The sequence below is a fragment of the Aythya ferina genome, assembly GCF_964211825.1.
Source record: "Aythya ferina genome assembly, chromosome: 5".
NCBI classification, from domain to species: domain Eukaryota; kingdom Metazoa; phylum Chordata; class Aves; order Anseriformes; family Anatidae; genus Aythya; species Aythya ferina.
In genome coordinates this window covers 3,955,162-3,974,004 of record NC_140301.1, presented here as the reverse complement: position 1 = coordinate 3,974,004, position 18,843 = coordinate 3,955,162, and the positions used below count along the sequence as shown (strand labels likewise).

The following is an 18,843-nucleotide window of genomic DNA, read 5'->3' as shown; positions in this document are numbered from 1 at the left end:
CAGGGGGGAAGGAGGAGGCGGGGCCGCCCTGCGGCGCCTCCCCCCGGCCCGTTCCGCGTTGCCGCGGCGCGGGCTGGCCCCACCGGCCGCCGTAGCATCGATGTGGCCGGGCGGGCGCGGCTCCACGTCAGCCATCGGCGGGCAGGGCCGGGCCGCGCCGCGCACAGCGGGACGGGAGCGGAGCGGAGCTCGCCCCTTCCCCTGCCTCCCCCTTCCTCCTCCTCCTCCTCCTCCTCCTCCTCCTCCTCCTCCTCAGGGCCCCGCGGAGGAGCTGGGGCTGCGTGAGGCGCTGGGGGGCGGCTGCGGGGCGCTGAGGCCTCCCGGGCGAGGCGGGCGCGGAGCTGCAGGTGGGTGACGGCCGCAGCCGGCTGGGGCTGAGGGAAGCGGCCTCTGAAAAGGCTCTGGTCGCGGTGTTGTTTATTTTATTTTATTATTTTTTTTTTTTAACGGTGTTTGTGGCGCTCACGCACGTTGTGTGCTTGTGGGGGAGGCTCACGGTGGCACTGCGCAGCCCGAGGTGCCCGTTTGATGGGAAAAAGGGGGAAAAAAAAAGGATTTTGGGTCTCATAATGGCTTTTCTCATCCGTTTATTTGTTCAAAAGCTGCAGCTCCACGTCTCACGGTGCTTTGTCCTTCACCAGTGTGGGGCGGTGCTTGCAGCCCGGCTGGGAGTGGGGTGGTGTTGGCTGCAGGGTAAATGGGAGCATTTACAGAAGGGCAGGAGCTGCTGTCCCTAGGCAGCAACTCCCTAACCCATCGTGTCGCTGGAAGCCTTGTGGGGTGGACGTCCCTGAGCTTCAGAGGGAAGGGGATCTGCAAGGAGACGCAGCCCTGAGCAGGGGAGCCTGGTGTTCCCCTCTTCTGGAGGAATCATAAATGTTGATGGGGGTCTCTTTGTTCCTTTGGCTCTGGCATTTGGTCGTGACAACAATTAAACAAACGAAATGTGGGCTTTTCATGCAGTGTTTTAAAATACGTGCAGCGTGTTGTAGAGTACAAAGCTATCTTGCTTGTTGTAATGAATTATGAAACGTAAGTCTAAGACTACAAAAATTAATTGCAATAAAAGCATATAGGAGTCATTTTTTGACACGTTTTTCTTCACACAGTTAGAAAACACAAATCTGGACATGTAATAAGTAAGAAGTTGTTGTGGTTGTTAGCGTTGGTACCATAGCATTAACTGAGCAAGCTCAAACTTGAGCATTTTCCCATTACTTTATAAATGGAATAGAAAACTAGTTTTGATCCTAGAAGTCTATTATACAAGGAAGAAACAAACAGGAAAATAGAATTGAACTTAATTGTTCTTTTTTTTTTTTTATCTCAGCTGCTAGACACAGTGGCTTTGATAGAACTGTAACATGCTAGTGCTCTTCCTCTGTTTATTAAAAAAAAAGAAAAAGAAAAAAAATCTTTCCTCATTAATATCGTTAATATGTCAGCACTTATAGGAACAGGTAAACAGTAGAGTTGGGCAGGTCTGATGGTTCTTGGCAGGTAAAGGGGTAGTCCTGCTTTCCTCTTTGTCATGCTTTCTTTTTCTTTTCTCCCACCATCAGTTTCTACTCTGATAGGTCTTGTGCTCATCTTCAAAGCTTCCTTTATATGCTGAAGGCTTCTCGTCCCTTAACCCCCTTTTTTTTTTCTGAGGTTTTTGGTTTCTTTTTTGGCTGCCTTTGCAGCTTGGGTCAGTTTACCTGGAGTGGCACAGGAGTGCAAGAAAGGTAGTGGGAATGCAGCCAGGATCAGAGGGATGAGCGGACGAAGGAAAAGCTGCTTCATGCCTTCAGTTGCAGTTGGGCGTCTGTGTCAGTTGCCTTTAACTGTGCTCCGAGTATTGAAGAAATTCCTTTCATTTCTGTGTTTGTTTGTTTGCTTTTTCCTTTGAGAAACTTCACGCTCCAGGTTGTTTTGTACTAGCAGGAATGCTTTAGTGTAGCAGAAAGTTGGGAAGTCTTTTGAAGGTGACTTCTCAAGAAATCCAACAACAGTCTCTTCAAATCATGAAGTCAGTTGCAAAAATTGTTTTTGTGTTGTTTGTTAGTAAACTCTGTTAACTTTGGGATGTCTTTATTTGCTTGGATTTTAGGTTGTCTGATATTTGTGTCAAAACAATTCTTCCACTGAGGAAACATCTGTAAGGAAGAACCATGACTGCTGCAGAGAACGTGTGTTACACGTTAATCAATGTCCCGATGGATTCAGAACCACCTTCTGAAATCAGCTTAAAAAATGACCTAGGCAAGTAATGGGCCATAACTTGAAGGATACTTCATCATGCCTGCTCTATCCTTGCGTACTCTCATGATACATTTGCTAGAATATTGTTTGCATTTTATAAACTGAAGTCCATTTACGTTGTTTTTTTGTTGTTCTGTTGATTTCCAAAACATGTAAATTCTTCTTTTCGCTGTGTTTTGGGAAACTTCCTTGTGTTTATCTTATGTGATTTTTCTTCTAATTCTGAGTAAAACTTTAAAATCACTTACAGTATTTGTGTGAAGTAATACATCGATGGACCTGGGTGGATTTAGATATTAGATATTTAGATATCATTACATCATAATGAGTTGTAGCACTGCATTGGAGTATTCTGGTTTAAAATGCTGTTTAAATGCATTGAAGCAGTGGTAGAATCTGTTTAACTCAGTTAATTCCAATATATTGATCACAAGAATAAATCTGAACTCCAGACTCACTGTTTAAATATCTCTTTCTTCCTCTTTGTGCTTTTAGAAGTAAGGATGTGAATTTTATTGGGATTCTGTGTTGCATTCTCCAGGGGAATCTTCTGATGTGTAAGATTGGTATTCCTGTTAACTGACCATGATGTGTTAGTCTTCCCGACTAAGTAATTAATATGATTTGCTTTCTTGAATTTTCTGTCCTCTCTAGAAAAAGGAGATGTCAAGTTAAAGACAGAGGCCTTGAAGAAAGTAATCATTATGATTCTGAATGGTGAAAAACTGCCTGGGCTTCTGATGACCATCATACGCTTTGTGCTGCCTCTTCAAGATCACACCATCAAAAAACTGCTGCTTGTCTTTTGGGAGATAGTGCCAAAGACCACTCCAGATGGCAGGCTTCTGCAAGAAATGATCCTCGTGTGCGATGCCTACAGAAAGGTGGCCTGTTGCTTATTTCATTTCTCATGTTCCCATGCAGCATCCTTCTATAAAGTATATGATTTTCTGTCATATAAAATACATATCAGTGTTTTAAGAAGGTGAATTTCATAAAAAGACAACGAGGTGTCCTCATAGACAGTTGGAACTTGAACCATCAAAAAGCTTAGTGTGGGCAAAGGCTAGCAAGCGTGTTCATGGAATCATAGAGTGGCTTGGGTTGGCAGGGACCTTCATGATGATTTAACTCCAACCCCCCTGCTGCAGGCAGGGGTGGGGATGCCACCCACTAGGTCAGGTTGGCCAAGGCCCCATCCAGCCTGGCCTTGAACACCTCCAGGGATGGGGCATCCGCAGCTTCTCTTGGCAACCTGTTCACCACCCTTACAGTGGAGAATTTCCTCCTAATGTCTAGTCTAAATCTATCCTTTCTTAGTTTCAGACCATTCCCCCTTGTCCTGTCATTATCTACCCAAATAAAGAGTCCTTCTCTGTCTTTTCCTAAGACCCCTTTAAGTATCGAAAAGTCACAATGAGGTTTCTCTGGAGAGCTTCATCTGAGCTTAACGGTTAGGATGCAAAGCCTGGTATTTCAAATATGCTGCTTGTTGGTTTTAGGATCTTCAGCACCCAAATGAGTTTATCCGGGGCTCTACACTCCGTTTTCTCTGTAAGCTGAAAGAAGCTGAACTGTTGGAACCTTTGATGCCAGCCATTCGTGCGTGCCTAGAACATCGTCACAGCTATGTGCGCAGAAACGCGGTTCTTGCGATTTACACGATTTATAGGTAAATGCCAGAAACTTTCACGTTGTAGGTAAAGAAGACCATGGCTAGCAGTGGTGATCAGGACAGCTTTGGAAACCTCATAAACATACATCAACGGCTGTTAATCTGGTGGGAGCGGGGAGGAGAAGGAGAAGGTTGATTTTTTTTTTTTGTTTGTTCGTTTGCTTTTTCCTCCTGTAAAGTCATTTTTTGGAAAAGTGAAACGTTCTGCTGTTGCCATCTGAAATGTGACTAAGATCCTTACATTGCAGGTTAATTTGTATGGCAAATAAATGCCTTTCTTAGTTATCTAAACTTCATTAATAGTAATCATTGTCCGCACTTACAAATACAGAAGAATCTTTATAGGACTATACACACACAAACTTATTTAAAGTGAGACATTCCTTATGTACTACAGTTACATACTAAGCAGTATTGCAGTGTTTGTTTTTTTTTCACCTAAACCGTGTGACTAAACATTACTACTAAACTGAAATCATTGTTCTGGTGATGTTTTAGCTGTCATGATAGCAGGTAATTTTTTATGCTGAGTCTCATTAGTTTCAAATAATTACACAAAAGCTATGTATCACTGCTCATCCTCTTTCAATTTTGTAAACTCTTGTCTTTAGGATATGCAGTTAAAAGCTGTGTTTTATCTCTCACCAGTAGTACTTTTACTTGTGTTTTTTTCAAAGAAATTTTGAACATCTTATACCTGATGCTCCCGAACTGATCCATGATTTCCTGGTGAATGAGAAGGATGCAAGCTGCAAAAGAAATGCATTTATGATGCTAATTCATGCAGATCAGGTAAGGATAACTGCCCTCAAACTCATTTGGTTTAAATAGTTGAAAATGTTGCAGGTAACTAGCCAGTAGTTTGTTGGAAGTTTAAACTATTTAAATTCATTAAAAACAAACAAAAACACAACAATATGTGGCAGTGTTGCACCATTTGTGGAGCATTTCTAAACTGCAAATAAATTAAAGCAGATTGTTGGTGCTGTCTTTCTTTAAAAGGAGAGTTGCTGTATTTGAAGAAGGCATACATTGCTGCTGAAAACTGTAATCAGTTTTGCCAAATAAGCCTAACTAGACTGAGAAATACTCTATTATCTACTTCTGTAGGTAGCTTTTGCAGTCATACGGGAAAGAGATGGCGATTTCTGTTCAGTGTTTTGGTTACTTTGGTGATAATTGAATCTTGTGCCTGATTCCAATTAGTCTTGTCTCTTTGCCGTCTATATATACAAAATGGATTAATTTGCTCTTTAGGTTTAATGTTTTTTCATAATTTTTTTTTAAACTTGAACGGTTGAATATATGTGGTTCAGTTCCAATTTTTAAAATGCATTTTTCTTTGAAATGTAGCTGAGAACTCAGAATAATTTAGAATAATTTCTTTTACTTGTTTAGGATCGAGCACTGGATTATTTGAGTACCTGTATTGACCAGGTCCAGACATTTGGAGACATACTGCAGTTGGTTATTGTTGAACTAATTTATAAGGTAAAAGGAAGATGTATTGTGGCACACTGAAAGATAGATGCATGTTTTAGATTATATTAGACTGCTTTATGGAAGGGATAGGACACAGTTGCGAAAGGCTTTTTAGCTAGCCCTTAGTCCACGTCAAGACCTTGTAGCATTGCATAGAATTGTCAATAAAAGCTTTTTATTACCTTTTGTAAGGTGTCATTCAGGGTTGGAAAAATCTATTCTTATCTCCAGAAAAGTTCTGTCGACTCTTGCTTGATTTTCTCCCCGTAGTAAGATAGTTGCTATTCTGCTAACTATATGGTTGCAGTCCTTTTTTCTTTATATGCCAATGATGCGTTGTTCTTTGAATCTAGGTGTGTCATGCAAATCCATCAGAAAGGGCTCGGTTTATTCGCTGCATCTACAACTTACTGCAGTCATCGAGTCCTGCTGTGAAATACGAAGCTGCAGGAACACTGGTTACACTCTCCAGTGCTCCAACAGCAATCAAGGTATAATTTGGTGTTTTCAGACATTTCAGTAGCTTTTAGTGTACTATAATGCTGTATGATGTACGTTGTACTTCTAAAGACTGAAGGCTTCAGTGAAATGGAGTGTTTGACACTTCACATTTGAAACTGTCTCAAAATATCTTCTAAAACTGGTCTGTTTCATGTCATGTGTCACCCCCGCCCTCCTCCCTTAAATACTGAGACTGTATTTTGCAGACCTGTGGCTAGTGGACTTCACTTCACTTGGTTGTGGGCAAGCTTGAATACTGTGCAAACTGTTCCAGTAGTTGCTACCAACCTGCAGTCTTCTTGGCATACTTAGCAAAGTAGACAAATGCTGAAGATTTGCAGACACAGAATTACTTTCTTTACTCATAAATATTATTCTTTCTAGACCAGGGTGGAAATGTAAAGTATTGAAGATTTACAATGAGTATTGCTTGACCTTGTGTTTATATATTTATCTTTGTACAGCTGATTAAGAACACACAGAAATTCTAAAGTTGTATTGAAAGTTCAAAAATAGAATATTGTCATCTAGATTAAAAGTAAAAAACATTTTAGATAGCTTCAAAAGGTCAGAAAGTGTATCAATACTTACCTTCTTGCTTTAGTGTAGTCGTTTTTGTTGAGTATGAATATTGTATGTAGAAGGTGTCATAGAAGCCTTATGCTAATACTGGCATCTGTTTTAAATTAATTTTCATGTCCTGTTGTATACTTAAGAACTGACCCAGAGCATGCAAAGAAATTTATTATTTTATGGTTTTGCTTGAATTTGAAACCAAGTCTATATATTGTAAGCTGCTGCCACTGTTAGTCTTCCTGTATGGTTGTTGTAACAACCTGGTGGAATCATCTTTACAGTTCGCCAGAAAGCTTGAAAACTGTTCTCAGGTTCATTTCTGTGCCAACTTATTGAGTAGTTGCTTTAATAATAAAGTAGAAGCTGTCTTTTCCTGACCTTCTCACAAAAATGTGCTTGCTTCTCCTCTCCGTTACTTAAAAAATGGTTTTGATCCTTTTAATTTTAGGCAGCTGCCCAATGCTACATAGATCTGATCATTAAAGAGAGTGATAATAACGTGAAACTGATTGTTTTGGATCGGTTGGTTGAATTAAAGGAGCATCCATCCCATGAACGCGTGTTACAGGTATGTAAGCTCTCTTTTCCTGCAAGCTTATTTGAAGGACTTTCCTTCCCTAAATGTTTTAAGATACCGTAGTGAAAAATGTACTTCTGAAATTTAAACCTTCAGTTGATACAACGCTTGAAATTAAATGAACGGCCTTTTATGCTTAGGCTCACTGCTTTTATTGCTTGCATAAGAACTAACAATGGTAAATGCTGCCTAGCTTAGTTATGTAGCTTGCCTGGTAAATGTTAAAATACATTAAATGAACACTGTGAGATTGCTAATCCCTAGTATGTTGCTTGTTTGTCAGTATATTTTATACTCTGTTTCCACAATGTCCTTGAAAATCGTTACGGACTTAAAAATTAGAACTGCCTGAGGAGGAAGTCATTTGAAGTAATAAAGCTGTTATTATTTTTATTGTTTAGGATTTAGTTATGGACATCCTCAGGGTGTTGAGTACCCCAGATTTGGAAGTGCGCAAAAAAACCCTTCAGCTGGCTCTGGATCTTGTCTCTTCAAGAAATGTGGAGGAGGTAAAATATATATAACTTGCGTTTCATTACATTAATTTTAATTCTTTGGAAAAATACATGGCTCTCTTCAATTGTATTTGATCTTTTCTGCAGCTTGTGATTGTTCTAAAGAAAGAAGTCATTAAGACTAATAATGTGACAGAGCATGAAGATACCGACAAATACAGACAGCTGCTTGTTCGGACTTTGCATTCCTGTAGTGTTCGGTTTCCAGACATGGCTGCGAATGTTATTCCAGTGGTATGGAAACATTTAATTCTGTCGTCATTTAATTATGTCCTAGCTGTATCAAAATACTTGCTAACCACCTGCACAAAAGAATAAGTGAAGCTAAGGTGTTTCTAATATTGGGCTTCAATAAACAATGCTATTTTTAATCACTAAGGAGATGTGGAGCTTTTGATACTGTAGTTACTGTCATCTTAGACTTTTATTTTTAAATGTCTGAAGAACGTGAGCTGAAAAGTACCTTTACTAAAAAGTGCAATAATCTCTATAATAAGAAAAATAATTTGTGGATCATGATAACTGATTGAAATGTACTTAAGGTTGTTTGACTTCAGCTTTATTAAATAAGAGATGTATATGCATCTGAATGGAGAAGAAATACAATTGTACAAACATAACTGTTGTTCTTTGTGCTCATATTTACTCTGTTGTGCTAGCTGATGGAGTTCCTTAGTGATAACAACGAAGCAGCAGCTGCTGATGTGCTGGAATTTGTGCGGGAAGCAATCCAGCGATTTGATAACCTCAGACCTCTTATCGTTGAGAAGATGCTTGAAGTGTTTCACGCAATTAAATCTGTCAAGTGAGTCACAACTAGGATACTAAACCAATATTGGAGCACCATATGCCTCTCTTGCATTGAATGTGTACTGTCATTAATTATGTACTGCCAGCCTTGCAGCCCATGCACACAATAGATGCCGGGGGTAGATGACTTGTAGAGGCATAGTTTCCCTCTTGCCTGTTAATACATAAGATAGATCGGGTGACTGTTGCATTGAATGAAGGAAAGCACTTCAGCTTTTGTTTCTATGATGTAACTGTTAATTGTATTTGTTAGTGGGTAGTATTGTTGAAGGCCAATGCTGAAGTGATATATTTGTTGAAATAGAGTTAATAAGGGAATATTGCAGCAGGAATATATTTGTATATATTTGTCAAAAAAAATCTAAAATATGAATCTGCAAAGCATCCTGAGTATCTTGCAGGGCACTAAAAACTTGGCATTGTAATGGATATACTAAGGTTCAGTCTTACACAGAAAATGCTCCTGGTCACGCACTGCTTTGCGATTCTTCCAATACATGGGATACTTCTAATTCTTTGCTCCATCATTATGTTGTTAAGTGAAGAGAAAAGAAAAAAAAAACAAACCCAAACTGTAACATTGCTACTCTTTCCTTAATCTTCACTCATACTTTTTTTTTTCACTCTGTCCTGTCTGACGAGAAGTTAGTTTGTCTTAGGTAATTGGAGAAATTACAGCTGACTATTAATATGCAATAGAGTTATTTTTTTATCATAATGAAATTTAATTTTAGGAATATCAACTGTAGCACACATGGAATAAGTTAGAAGCTGAGAAGAAATCTTATTTCCTATACTTACTATTTTATTAAAAATGAAAGTTATTCATCAAACTTGCTTTCTGTCAATCGCATCCTTTTGAATTTGTCAAGGCTGGCCTTGTCGTGGCCACCTGGCTATCAGTGGCTTCTCTTGATGTACGTTTATCATTGAAGCATGACTAAATTACTGTTCTTGTCTTAGGATTTATCGAGGAGCTTTGTGGATCCTTGGAGAGTACTGCAGCACAAAGGAAGATATACAGAGTGTAATGACAGAAGTTCGCAGATCACTTGGAGAGGTGTGTTTGTTTTATGATACTAGCTTTTTGTGGTTTATCTTACTACATGCAGTGTGCTAAAAAATCAATTAAGATGGAACAGGGTTTTGTGATATAATAGTGTGTGCACAAGAAACTGCAGGGTCTGGTGAGTTCTGAGAGGGATCTAAGGCATTGTATGCAATGTCATGAGGTTTATGCGTGGGCAGAAGGCTTCTGTATGTATTTCAACATCTACCTATTTGTGTTTAGATCCCGATTGTAGAATCTGAGATCAAGAAAGAAGCTGGTGAGCTAAAACCTGAAGAAGAAGTGTCTGTCGGTCCAGCTCAAAAATTGGTGACAGAGATGGGTACTTACGCGACACAGAGTGCTCTAAGTAGCTCCCGACCCGCCAAAAAAGAAGAAGACAGGTATTTAAGATGTCATACTAAACTGGGAGTACTCAGTTTTGTTTTGTTTTTTAAGTGGTATTCTCTCTCATGTAGAGTTTAGTGGTTGAGGTGACTTCCTGTTTTTAAGGTATTATCTCAAATAGATGATATCTGGCAAGAAGTTGCGCAACTGCTGAATATTTGCAATCAAATCTTATTGCATATCAAAAAGGACCATATTAGTTACAGTATCTTGAATTCTATATAATTCTTTATAATGTGTACTTGAAGTTCCATTACAGTTTTATTTGGATGCAGAGGTATTGCCTTTAGAGTAAAAACTGTTTCTTTTTTTTCTTAGTATCACCTTGCATTATTTAACCTCTGCTATATTTCATTTCATTGATAAGACAATTGCTATATTTTCTTAATTACTGCAGATGGGCTACTTTGTCTTGAGTGCTCATTATCACCTTAGTGCTATGATACTCAGGGTGGAGATTACTCAATACATCTTTCACTCTATTTTGTGTGGAATTGGCGACATGGCTTGTATATGCCATCTGGAAAAAATACTTTGAGGGGGGGGGGTAACAACTTCAGACCTTTCAAGCTTGTTTTCTGTACAGCATGGACACTAATGTATGAAGATAAGTATTTTAAAAAGTATCTTCCAAAACTAGTTTTCTGACAACTGTCTGTCTTTGCAGACCTCCATTACGAGGATTCCTGCTCGATGGCGATTTCTTTGTTGCAGCTTCCCTAGCTACAACTTTAACTAAGATTGCTTTACGATATGTGTCACTAGTTCAGGAAAAGAAGAAACAAAATGTGAGTCATATCTGTGCTTTCTCTGTAGTTGCAAATAAGAGCTGGTTGGGTCTTTGTTTGTTTGTTTGGTCGGTCTTTTTTTTGTTGTTGTTTGGTGGGTTTTTAAGCAGATGTGAAATGGGTTAAGTCCTGAGTGATATGCCAATTACAGAATTGTATAGTAGCAATAATTTGGGTTGCAGATAGGGCCTACTGCTTTCCAGACGTGCTGCCTAGATGATTTCTTAGGTCATGGTACTTCTGTTTCTAGACAACTACAAAAATTGTTTTTTCCATAGATATTTACAAGTTTAATTTGCACCTGTTTACAAAATAAGTCAGAAAGAACCATTTCTGTAAAGCTGTGTAAAAATGCAATAACCACTTTCCATTCTGTTTCCTTTGTCTCCCTTCTCAGTCCTTCATTGCTGAAGCTATGTTGCTGATGGCCACTATTCTCCATTTGGGAAAGTCTTCTCTTCCCAAGAAGCCAATTACAGATGATGATGTAGATCGTATTTCCTTGTGTCTGAAAGTTTTGTCAGAATGTTCTCCACTTATGAATGATATTTTCAACAAAGAGTGCAGACAGTCCCTCTCTCATATGCTGTCAGCCAAGCTAGAAGAAGAGAAACTTTCCCAGAAGGTGAGATATAATAAATACATAACCATAAAATCATTTTTTACTGATGTTCCCATCCAAGCAGGTCCCAGAAATGTCACCATTTGACTATGTTCAATTTAGTCATTATTTGACTGTTTTCTGCGCTAAGGTTCATAACTAATTGTGAAATTGTGACTATTTGTCTTTTTGCAGAAAGAATCAGAGAAGAGGAATGTGACAGTTCAGCCAGATGATCCCATTTCCTTCATGCAGCTTACTGCTAAAAATGAAATGAGTTCCAAAGAAGACCAGTTTCAGCTCAGCCTTCTTGCAGCAATGGGAAACACACAGAGGAAAGAGGCTGCTGATCCTCTTGCATCCAAACTTAATAAGGTAATCTAAAAGTCAGCGTTAATTATATTCCCTTTGTGCTGCTCATGTGCAGGATCAATTATGGGAGATGCAGGCTGGAACTAATGAACCAGGCTATGCTTAGAAAGACCCACGTGTGTGTTATGATTTTGTGAATTCAGTTCAGAACACATTTCATCTGGAAGGGTTTTACAAATTGTAGTGTGCACACAAGGGGACAGGGAAGGAAGGATGGAATTAAAAATCCATTTGTATGAATAACATGGAAAATCACTGTGATTTAGCTATAAGTCATATGATTTGGTTTATTTTGGAAGGCTTATGCAAGAAATACGAATTTTGTTTTCCAGAATGTTACTTTTATATATTTTCTAGACTAAATTCATGATGTTCAGCTGAAGCAGTTATTTGGTCTATTTTCTTTCTAGAAAGACAGTGCTGTGAAATTGAAGCCTCTTTGCATGCCTGTTCTCTTTGTTTTGGAGGCTCATGCTAAAAAACAACGAATTCACTTGGAATGTATTAATTTGGCATTGTTCGTCGTGATTTCTTGTTTTGGAATGATTTGTGAGAAAAACACCTTAACTTCTGTTCCTTTGCAGGTTACTCAGCTGACAGGTTTCTCAGACCCTGTTTATGCAGAAGCGTACGTGCACGTCAACCAGTACGACATTGTTTTGGATGTGCTTGTGGTAAACCAGACCAGTGATACTCTGCAGAACTGCACGCTAGAGCTCGCCACACTAGGTAAGGAGTACTGGTGGAAACAAAGCAACTCTTTGGCAACGGTGAGCTGCTGGGTACTGACACCCTGTTTTAAGTAGGTACTTAAACACTTCTAAATACTTACAAATTTATCCTTGCTAGTTGACATTTTGAAAGTTGTTTTTTTTTTTAATTCCCTTAAAAATATTTTTCCTTCCAAATGCTGGAATACTTGTATCTATTGGCACTGAGAGATAACATCAGGTGTCACACGCAGTAATCAGATTTTGAACTGTCGGTGTGTTTTCTCCTGGAAAAAGAGTGTTCTATTTTCCCTTTTTCCTGATATGTAGAAAGTTTTCGATGTAGTTATTCCTCATTGTACTTTTACTGTAGAGCAAGATGACAAAATCCAGATTGGCATGGAGCAAATGTGAGGCACTAAAAACAATCTGCCCTGGGTGATTCTTGCGCTCATCCAGAAGTGCTTGAATACGGTGTACTCAGCTGAAACTATTCCCTGTGCTAACAGCTGTATTGGTGGCATGTTTGAACAATACTGAGGCTGCAGAAACTTTTAGGTTTGGGACTGGAGCAGATAATCCAAGAAGAGTAGCCAATTTCCTGTTAGTTATCTTCTGTTTTGGCAGTCAGGAGTTGAAATGTGTGTACAGCAGACTTGGAGGACATGTTATATACTTTTAGTGGATGTAAATATGACTGAGGGACATCAGCTTCCTCATGTTTTTAAGTCATTTGATAAGACTAATGATAGAGATAAAAATATATTATTTAATAGGTTTCTGTGTATCGTTCTATTTATCGACTCCGTAAAGGGGAATGCTGTAGCTAATAGTTGATTTCTTCAGATAACTTGGGGGAAAAAAAAAAACAAGAAAAAAAACACAACAAAGTAAACAACCACTAATGTGATAGATCACTCCTGTGTGTGTAGACCTGCTGCTGTTCATGCTGTGTTCCCAAATTGTACTGATAGAACTAAAGAGTCTCTCACAATTTGTTGCTGATGGACTAGGAAAAGTATAGCTCTCACTGTTTCCTGGCAACAGTTACAGTCAGAATAAAGGATACTTTGACCTGTTCTGAGATAGCTTAGCCCATGCAATGCCGAACGTTGAACTTTGGGTTTGAGGCACTTGATGGCAGGGCTAGGTATTTTGATGTTGGTGGTGATTAAAGCACAGGGTAGAATTAAGTTTGCTGTTTGTTTAAAAACTATTGCCAGACTTAATCTGAAGACCATATAGGTCGGTGTTTTCATTTGTTTTCAGTGGATTTGGGGTGAGTACACTAATATGTTAACTGAAATTTCTTAATGGAATATAAATTATTTTGTCTTGTGGGTAGGGAACTGTAGAAATGAACAAAAAAAAAAAAAAAAAACAACAACAAAAAACACAAAGTAATGCCTTTGTGGGATTTAGTGCAGCTCTATAGGCTTTATTGTTGAATCCCAAGAGAATAAAAATGTTGTTCCAAAAGCTAATTTTTTGACTACTGGTAACATTTCCTAACACCCCACCTCCCAATTTCTTTAAACAGGTGACTTAAAACTTGTGGAAAAACCATCTCCTTTGACTCTTGCTCCACATGACTTTGCAAACATTAAAGCTAATGTCAAAGTTGCTTCAACAGAGAATGGAATCATTTTTGGTAATATTGGTAAGTAAACAATTGTGTGTGCAAAACTAACACGCAGCATTCCTTAACGGCTCGATGAGTTCCAAAATAAATACATAAAACGCTTCATACTGGAGAAGGAAATCAAGTGGCCTGCTGTGTATGAGTATTTTGTGATGAATTTTTGTTTTTTTAAATTTGTATCACTTTTATGTAAACTCATGGTGGGGTGTGCTGCCTTTAAGAATGATGGTCAGCAAGATTTGAACCCAAGTCTCTGCACTGAAAGTGAGCTGGGCAGCCTTGCTTGAAAGGCTGATGCACTTAACTCAAAGTTCTGTGGCAACTTGGGTAAAGCTCCTGAGAAGGGTGGAGATCAACGCTGAGCTGAGCAAGTGTTGACTGTTGTTAGCTGGCAGGTGGTAATTGGGTACCCTTATCTATTGCAGACTCACTTCTTAAAATATGAATGTGTTTTGTTTTATATCGCAGTGTATGATGTCTCTGGAGCTGCCAGCGACAGAAACTGTGTGGTTCTCAGTGACATTCACATTGACATCATGGATTACATCCAGCCAGCTTCCTGTACAGATGCGGAGTTCAGACAGATGTGGGCAGAATTTGAGTGGGAAAACAAAGTTAGTTTTGTTTTTTGTACGCTATTTTGGGTTCTTCTGGATAAGTTAGCATCTTCTTTCTTGCTCTGTATTGGCTCATTATCTCAGGATATACACCTCATTCAGATGTTTCTGTAATACAAGTGATTCTTTCCTATATAGTGTTTATCACCAGATAGCTCTGGCTGCATTCATTGTCTACATGTCTGTGTAAGTGCCACTGATTATCTCCAAACATAAAAAGCGTCTCTTTTTCGTAAAGAACCTGTATAGTTGATAAAATGCATTGGATGTTGGCCCCAAATAACTCATTCTTTTATTGCTATCTGATTTTTCACAAGTTTAGCGATGCAGTACCTTTTTTTCTTACAAAAGAAGTACTTGTTTTGAGCTTTACCTCCTGTATGGAAGGTGTCAATTGCAGGGTGATTGCTGTGTGTTTCAGTCCAAAGGTGAAATAGCAAAGCTTTTAATTTTTGCTGAGACTGCAGACTTATTCATAATGTTGAGCCCCTCCAGTTTTGAAATATACTGTCCTCTTTCTTGAAATGATGTGTCTTGCTTCAGGATTTTCCATGGCTTCTAAGCAGAATAACTTTATTCCTACAAGCAGAATAACTGTTATTACTACAGCAATAACATCCAGAGTACTTACAGATGATAAACAGAATACCTGCATACACACAAAATTCTGGGTACACTTAGTACTAGAGGGTGCCCACGCTGTTAGCTCAGGACATTTTTATAAGGATTTAAAGAAAATAATCTCATATGACAGAGCAATATAATTTAAGAATGGATTAGAAATGTTAAAACAGAATGAGATGTTTTACACAAACTGTACAGCCTTGTTTGCTACACGTATCTTCACATGTATTCACTTGAGACTGGAAGTAAGTGCCTGAAAGGCAACTTGTGAATAAATTTTAACCAATGATATGTGAAGCCTTAGCAATTTGGAAACAAATTCTAAAATAGATTTTAAAAGGCAATTTAAACAATACCTACAATATTCAGTATGAGAAAGTCAAGGCAGCCCAGGGAGTTTTGTTGCTAGAAGGGAAAGATGAAAGTAATTTTATGATTGGTTAAAAGCAAGCTTTTGGTCTAGATACCACTTTGTCTTCTGGCAACATGTAAACTGTATTCGGAAAAAAAAGTATACAATTCGCTGTACAGAATCTGTGTGTTCAACAACAGAATATCATATTTACCTAACACAGCTTCTAAAATGTAATAATAAAATGTAATTTCCACCCCTTAATGAGTGGATGGCAGGAGATGAAGATTTGGTGTGATTCCACCACATGATGGGGCATCCAGCTAGCTCTCTCAGTATGGTATTCCTTGAGGAGAAATGTAGTTGCAATCTCTTTTATAGGGAACTGAAGAAGGGGTAGTTTCAGGAATGCCTGAGCTGCTGATTAAAGTAATTGCCCTTTTTCTTTTCCTCTTTGTGAAGGTTACTGTGAATACAAATATCATCGATCTAAATGAATACTTGCAGCACATACTGAAGTCAACCAATATGAAATGCCTTACTCCAGAGAAGGTGAGTTATTTGCTTGGAGTCTTTTTGTGACACCCTTTTCTGTGCATTTGCTTTTTTCTTTAATTTGTTTAGCATCAGTTACACATATTACTAGAAATGCCTGTGTAAAATACAAAATAGTATATATGCATCAAAGTTCTTAATGCCCTGAAATGAGTAAGAAGCAAATTGTTATTAAAATGGAGTCACTTTATCACTTTAACTGTTTCTTGTTAAGTTAGAAGAAAATCTGAATGTACAGATTTGATGAACCGTCTGTTTTCATACAGCTTCTTTATGTAGTTCAAAGTTCTTTCCTTCTCTCTCAAAGCTAACCTTTCTTTTGATAATATAGCCTTTTTGCTGTAAAACAAAATATGTACAGTTGCTGTTTGTTGCCAAGATACACAGTGTATGTATACCAGATATTATCAAATACATATATAGTAGCTAAAATAGGCATACTTGCTCTTTTTACCATTTTTGCTGTTCATTACCTAATACTATAAAATGTCATCCTACCTTGTTCTAAGAAATAACACAGATTGCGTATCTTTCAGTCTTAATTTTACAAAAAGACAACCACTGCTTTCCATTGCATGATTCGCACGTTTCACAAAAAGCTGTATGTGAAAGCAGAAGTTTAAATGGTAAATACTGACACCTGTCTAGCCGTACCTACAGTGAATGAGAACCTGTTTATAAAGGATTTTGGTCTTTCTGAAGAGTTCAAATGTGCTTTCTGTAGGCACTTTCTGGTTATTGTGGCTTTATGGCAGCCAATCTTTATGCGCGTTCCATATTTGGAGAAGATGCCCTTGCAAATGTCAGCATTGAAAAGCCGATTCATCTTGGACCAGATGCTCCTGTCACTGGTCACATACGAATCCGTGCAAAGAGTCAGGTAATGAGCACTGTTTCTTCTTGTCGTTTCTGAGAAAATGTACTGAACGCTCTTAAAAACTTGCAACTTTGGGGGCTGTTAGTCAATTTCTAGTACTTAGGTAACTGGGAAAAGATTTGGATTAGATGGATATATGAACTTTAGTTTTTAAACTATCTTACAAATATTTTGTGAGGAGGCAAAATGTCTTTCTAATTAGGTGTATTTATAACATAAAACATCTTCTCTCCGAGTGTATTACCATAAAATTGGTCTGTGGACCAAGATTTCTTAATCTTTACCCATAGCACTGCAAATAGGATGTTGTGTTTCATTTGCATTTAAGTAAAGATAAATTGCCCCCTGAGCTTTCACAGTGTTTTCCTACTGAACTAGACATTTTGGTTTCTCATTCAAAGGAAGTTTTATGCATTTAATTGCTATTCACTGGTTCTTTTTCTTTTTTTTCTTTCTTTATTTTTTTTTTAAAAAAAACCAAACCCAAATCTTAGTAGAATTGCTTTTTGAAGGCATATCTATGAGTCTGCTTTGAATTTTAGAACCTCTACCCTCTGACAAAAAACCAGAGATTTAGAACTTCAATAACAAAACAGCTACTGTACTAACAAAAGTTTTTTTTACACAGCATACAATAAAGGGCAGTCTCAGTTTTCACAAAGAAACCTTTTAGTTTGTGATGTCATTGCAAAGCTTTTGGAGTGGTTTAATGTTTTTAACATGCTTACAGTGACCTTTTTACATAAGACTGCACTCGGTTGCATATACCAGCTTGATCTCATCTTCAGATCACTTTGCTGATGATTAGGTGGATTTACTTGGGTAATTTCTTTGGACCCTTTAGTTTCTGTGCAACATGGTTCTGTAGTGAAATTATTTTCTGTAGCCTTGATGTGTTAAATGCTACTATCAGCACTGAGACTTCCAAAAGCTGAATTTGAGTAATTGGACTAACAGGTGTAATTTCTCCAGTGGGAGTGTGCTTCCAATGAGTAGAAAGTCAAAAGGCTTAAAATTATTTTTCTGCATCTTATATTGAAGGCAAGCTTAGTAGCCTTTACCTAGTGGTAAGAAGGTGTACACTAGAATTTATGTAACTAAGTGGACAGTTAGAAATACTTTGTTTCCCATGCCACTAGCTTCATAGGTTTCTGTATATGGAACTTCACTTTAATATAGATAAAGTGATTTATTTTTTAATTATCAGTGTCATAAATTTCTTTCTTTTTCCTTACAGGGAATGGCTCTGAGCCTTGGAGATAAGATCAATCTGTCTCAGAAGAAAACAAGTTTATAAATTTTACGTAATGTCTTTTCAGGTCTTTCACAATTTAACTGTAGGTATGTGGCTTTTGGGATCCAGAACATGGTATATTCTTCAGTGTTCTGTAATTGTAGAAGCCAAGCTTTTGAGCTGAAAGCATTCCAGCAGATAATTTATAGGTTCTTCATGATTGATACTGAGCAAAACTTAAATTTTTTTCCTTTGTCCTGGACATCATCTTTTCTTTGTCTCTAATATATACTGATGCTCACAGTACAATAAACAAATTATACCTATACTGTCTTGTGTGTGAATTAAAAATTAGGTATTTGATTAGTACTGAATATTCAGCCTGGGTTATTTTAATACTCTAGGAAAATGCTTCTTGCTTTCTGAAAGTGTTTACAGTAATGACTAGGCCTAAATTAGTGAACGTGATCATGGCACTTAAAATACTCTAATGTAGTAGTATATGCTTGACAACTACATCAAAGGCTGCATCTTTTTAATGGTTGGTTCAGTAATGTAATCACTTGGCACAGACAAGATTATAATATCAGAAAAGGACACTGTTAAAACTCATCCATTTCCAGCAAGCAGTAGAA

General features: G+C 38.0%; 1 protein-coding gene across 1 annotated transcript; it reads left to right on the top strand.

Moving 5' to 3' along the window:
• The first annotated feature begins 100 nt into the window (after window positions 1-100).
• On the top strand, window positions 101-18,534 carry COPB1 (COPI coat complex subunit beta 1). The gene is made up of 22 exons (XM_084519861.1): window positions 101-347; window positions 2,093-2,244; window positions 2,899-3,128; window positions 3,747-3,916; window positions 4,597-4,711; window positions 5,318-5,410; window positions 5,755-5,892; window positions 6,927-7,046; window positions 7,457-7,564; window positions 7,658-7,804; window positions 8,230-8,375; window positions 9,344-9,440; window positions 9,672-9,832; window positions 10,504-10,624; window positions 11,022-11,249; window positions 11,421-11,600; window positions 12,182-12,326; window positions 13,848-13,967; window positions 14,418-14,563; window positions 16,005-16,094; window positions 16,822-16,977; window positions 18,212-18,534. The coding sequence occupies exons 2-22, from the start codon at window positions 2,154-2,156 to the stop codon at window positions 18,269-18,271; spliced, it is 2,862 nt and encodes a 953-aa protein (XP_084375987.1). The 5' UTR covers window positions 101-347; window positions 2,093-2,153; the 3' UTR covers window positions 18,272-18,534.
• Window positions 18,535-18,843: the final 309 nt, after the last annotated feature.

What these genes read in the sequence shown, in the direction of transcription:
- COPB1 (XM_084519861.1), top strand. Translation starts at nt 2,154, where the DNA reads ATGACTGCTGCAGAGAACGTGTGTTACACGTTAATCAATGTCCCGATG. An exon ending in AGGAAAAGAAGAAACAAAAT is followed by an intron (nt 10,625 to 11,021) that starts GTGAGTCATATC and finishes CTCCCTTCTCAG; the next exon opens with TCCTTCATTGCTGAAGCTAT. An exon ending in AATCATTTTTGGTAATATTG is followed by an intron (nt 13,968 to 14,417) that starts GTAAGTAAACAA and finishes TTTATATCGCAG; the next exon opens with TGTATGATGTCTCTGGAGCT.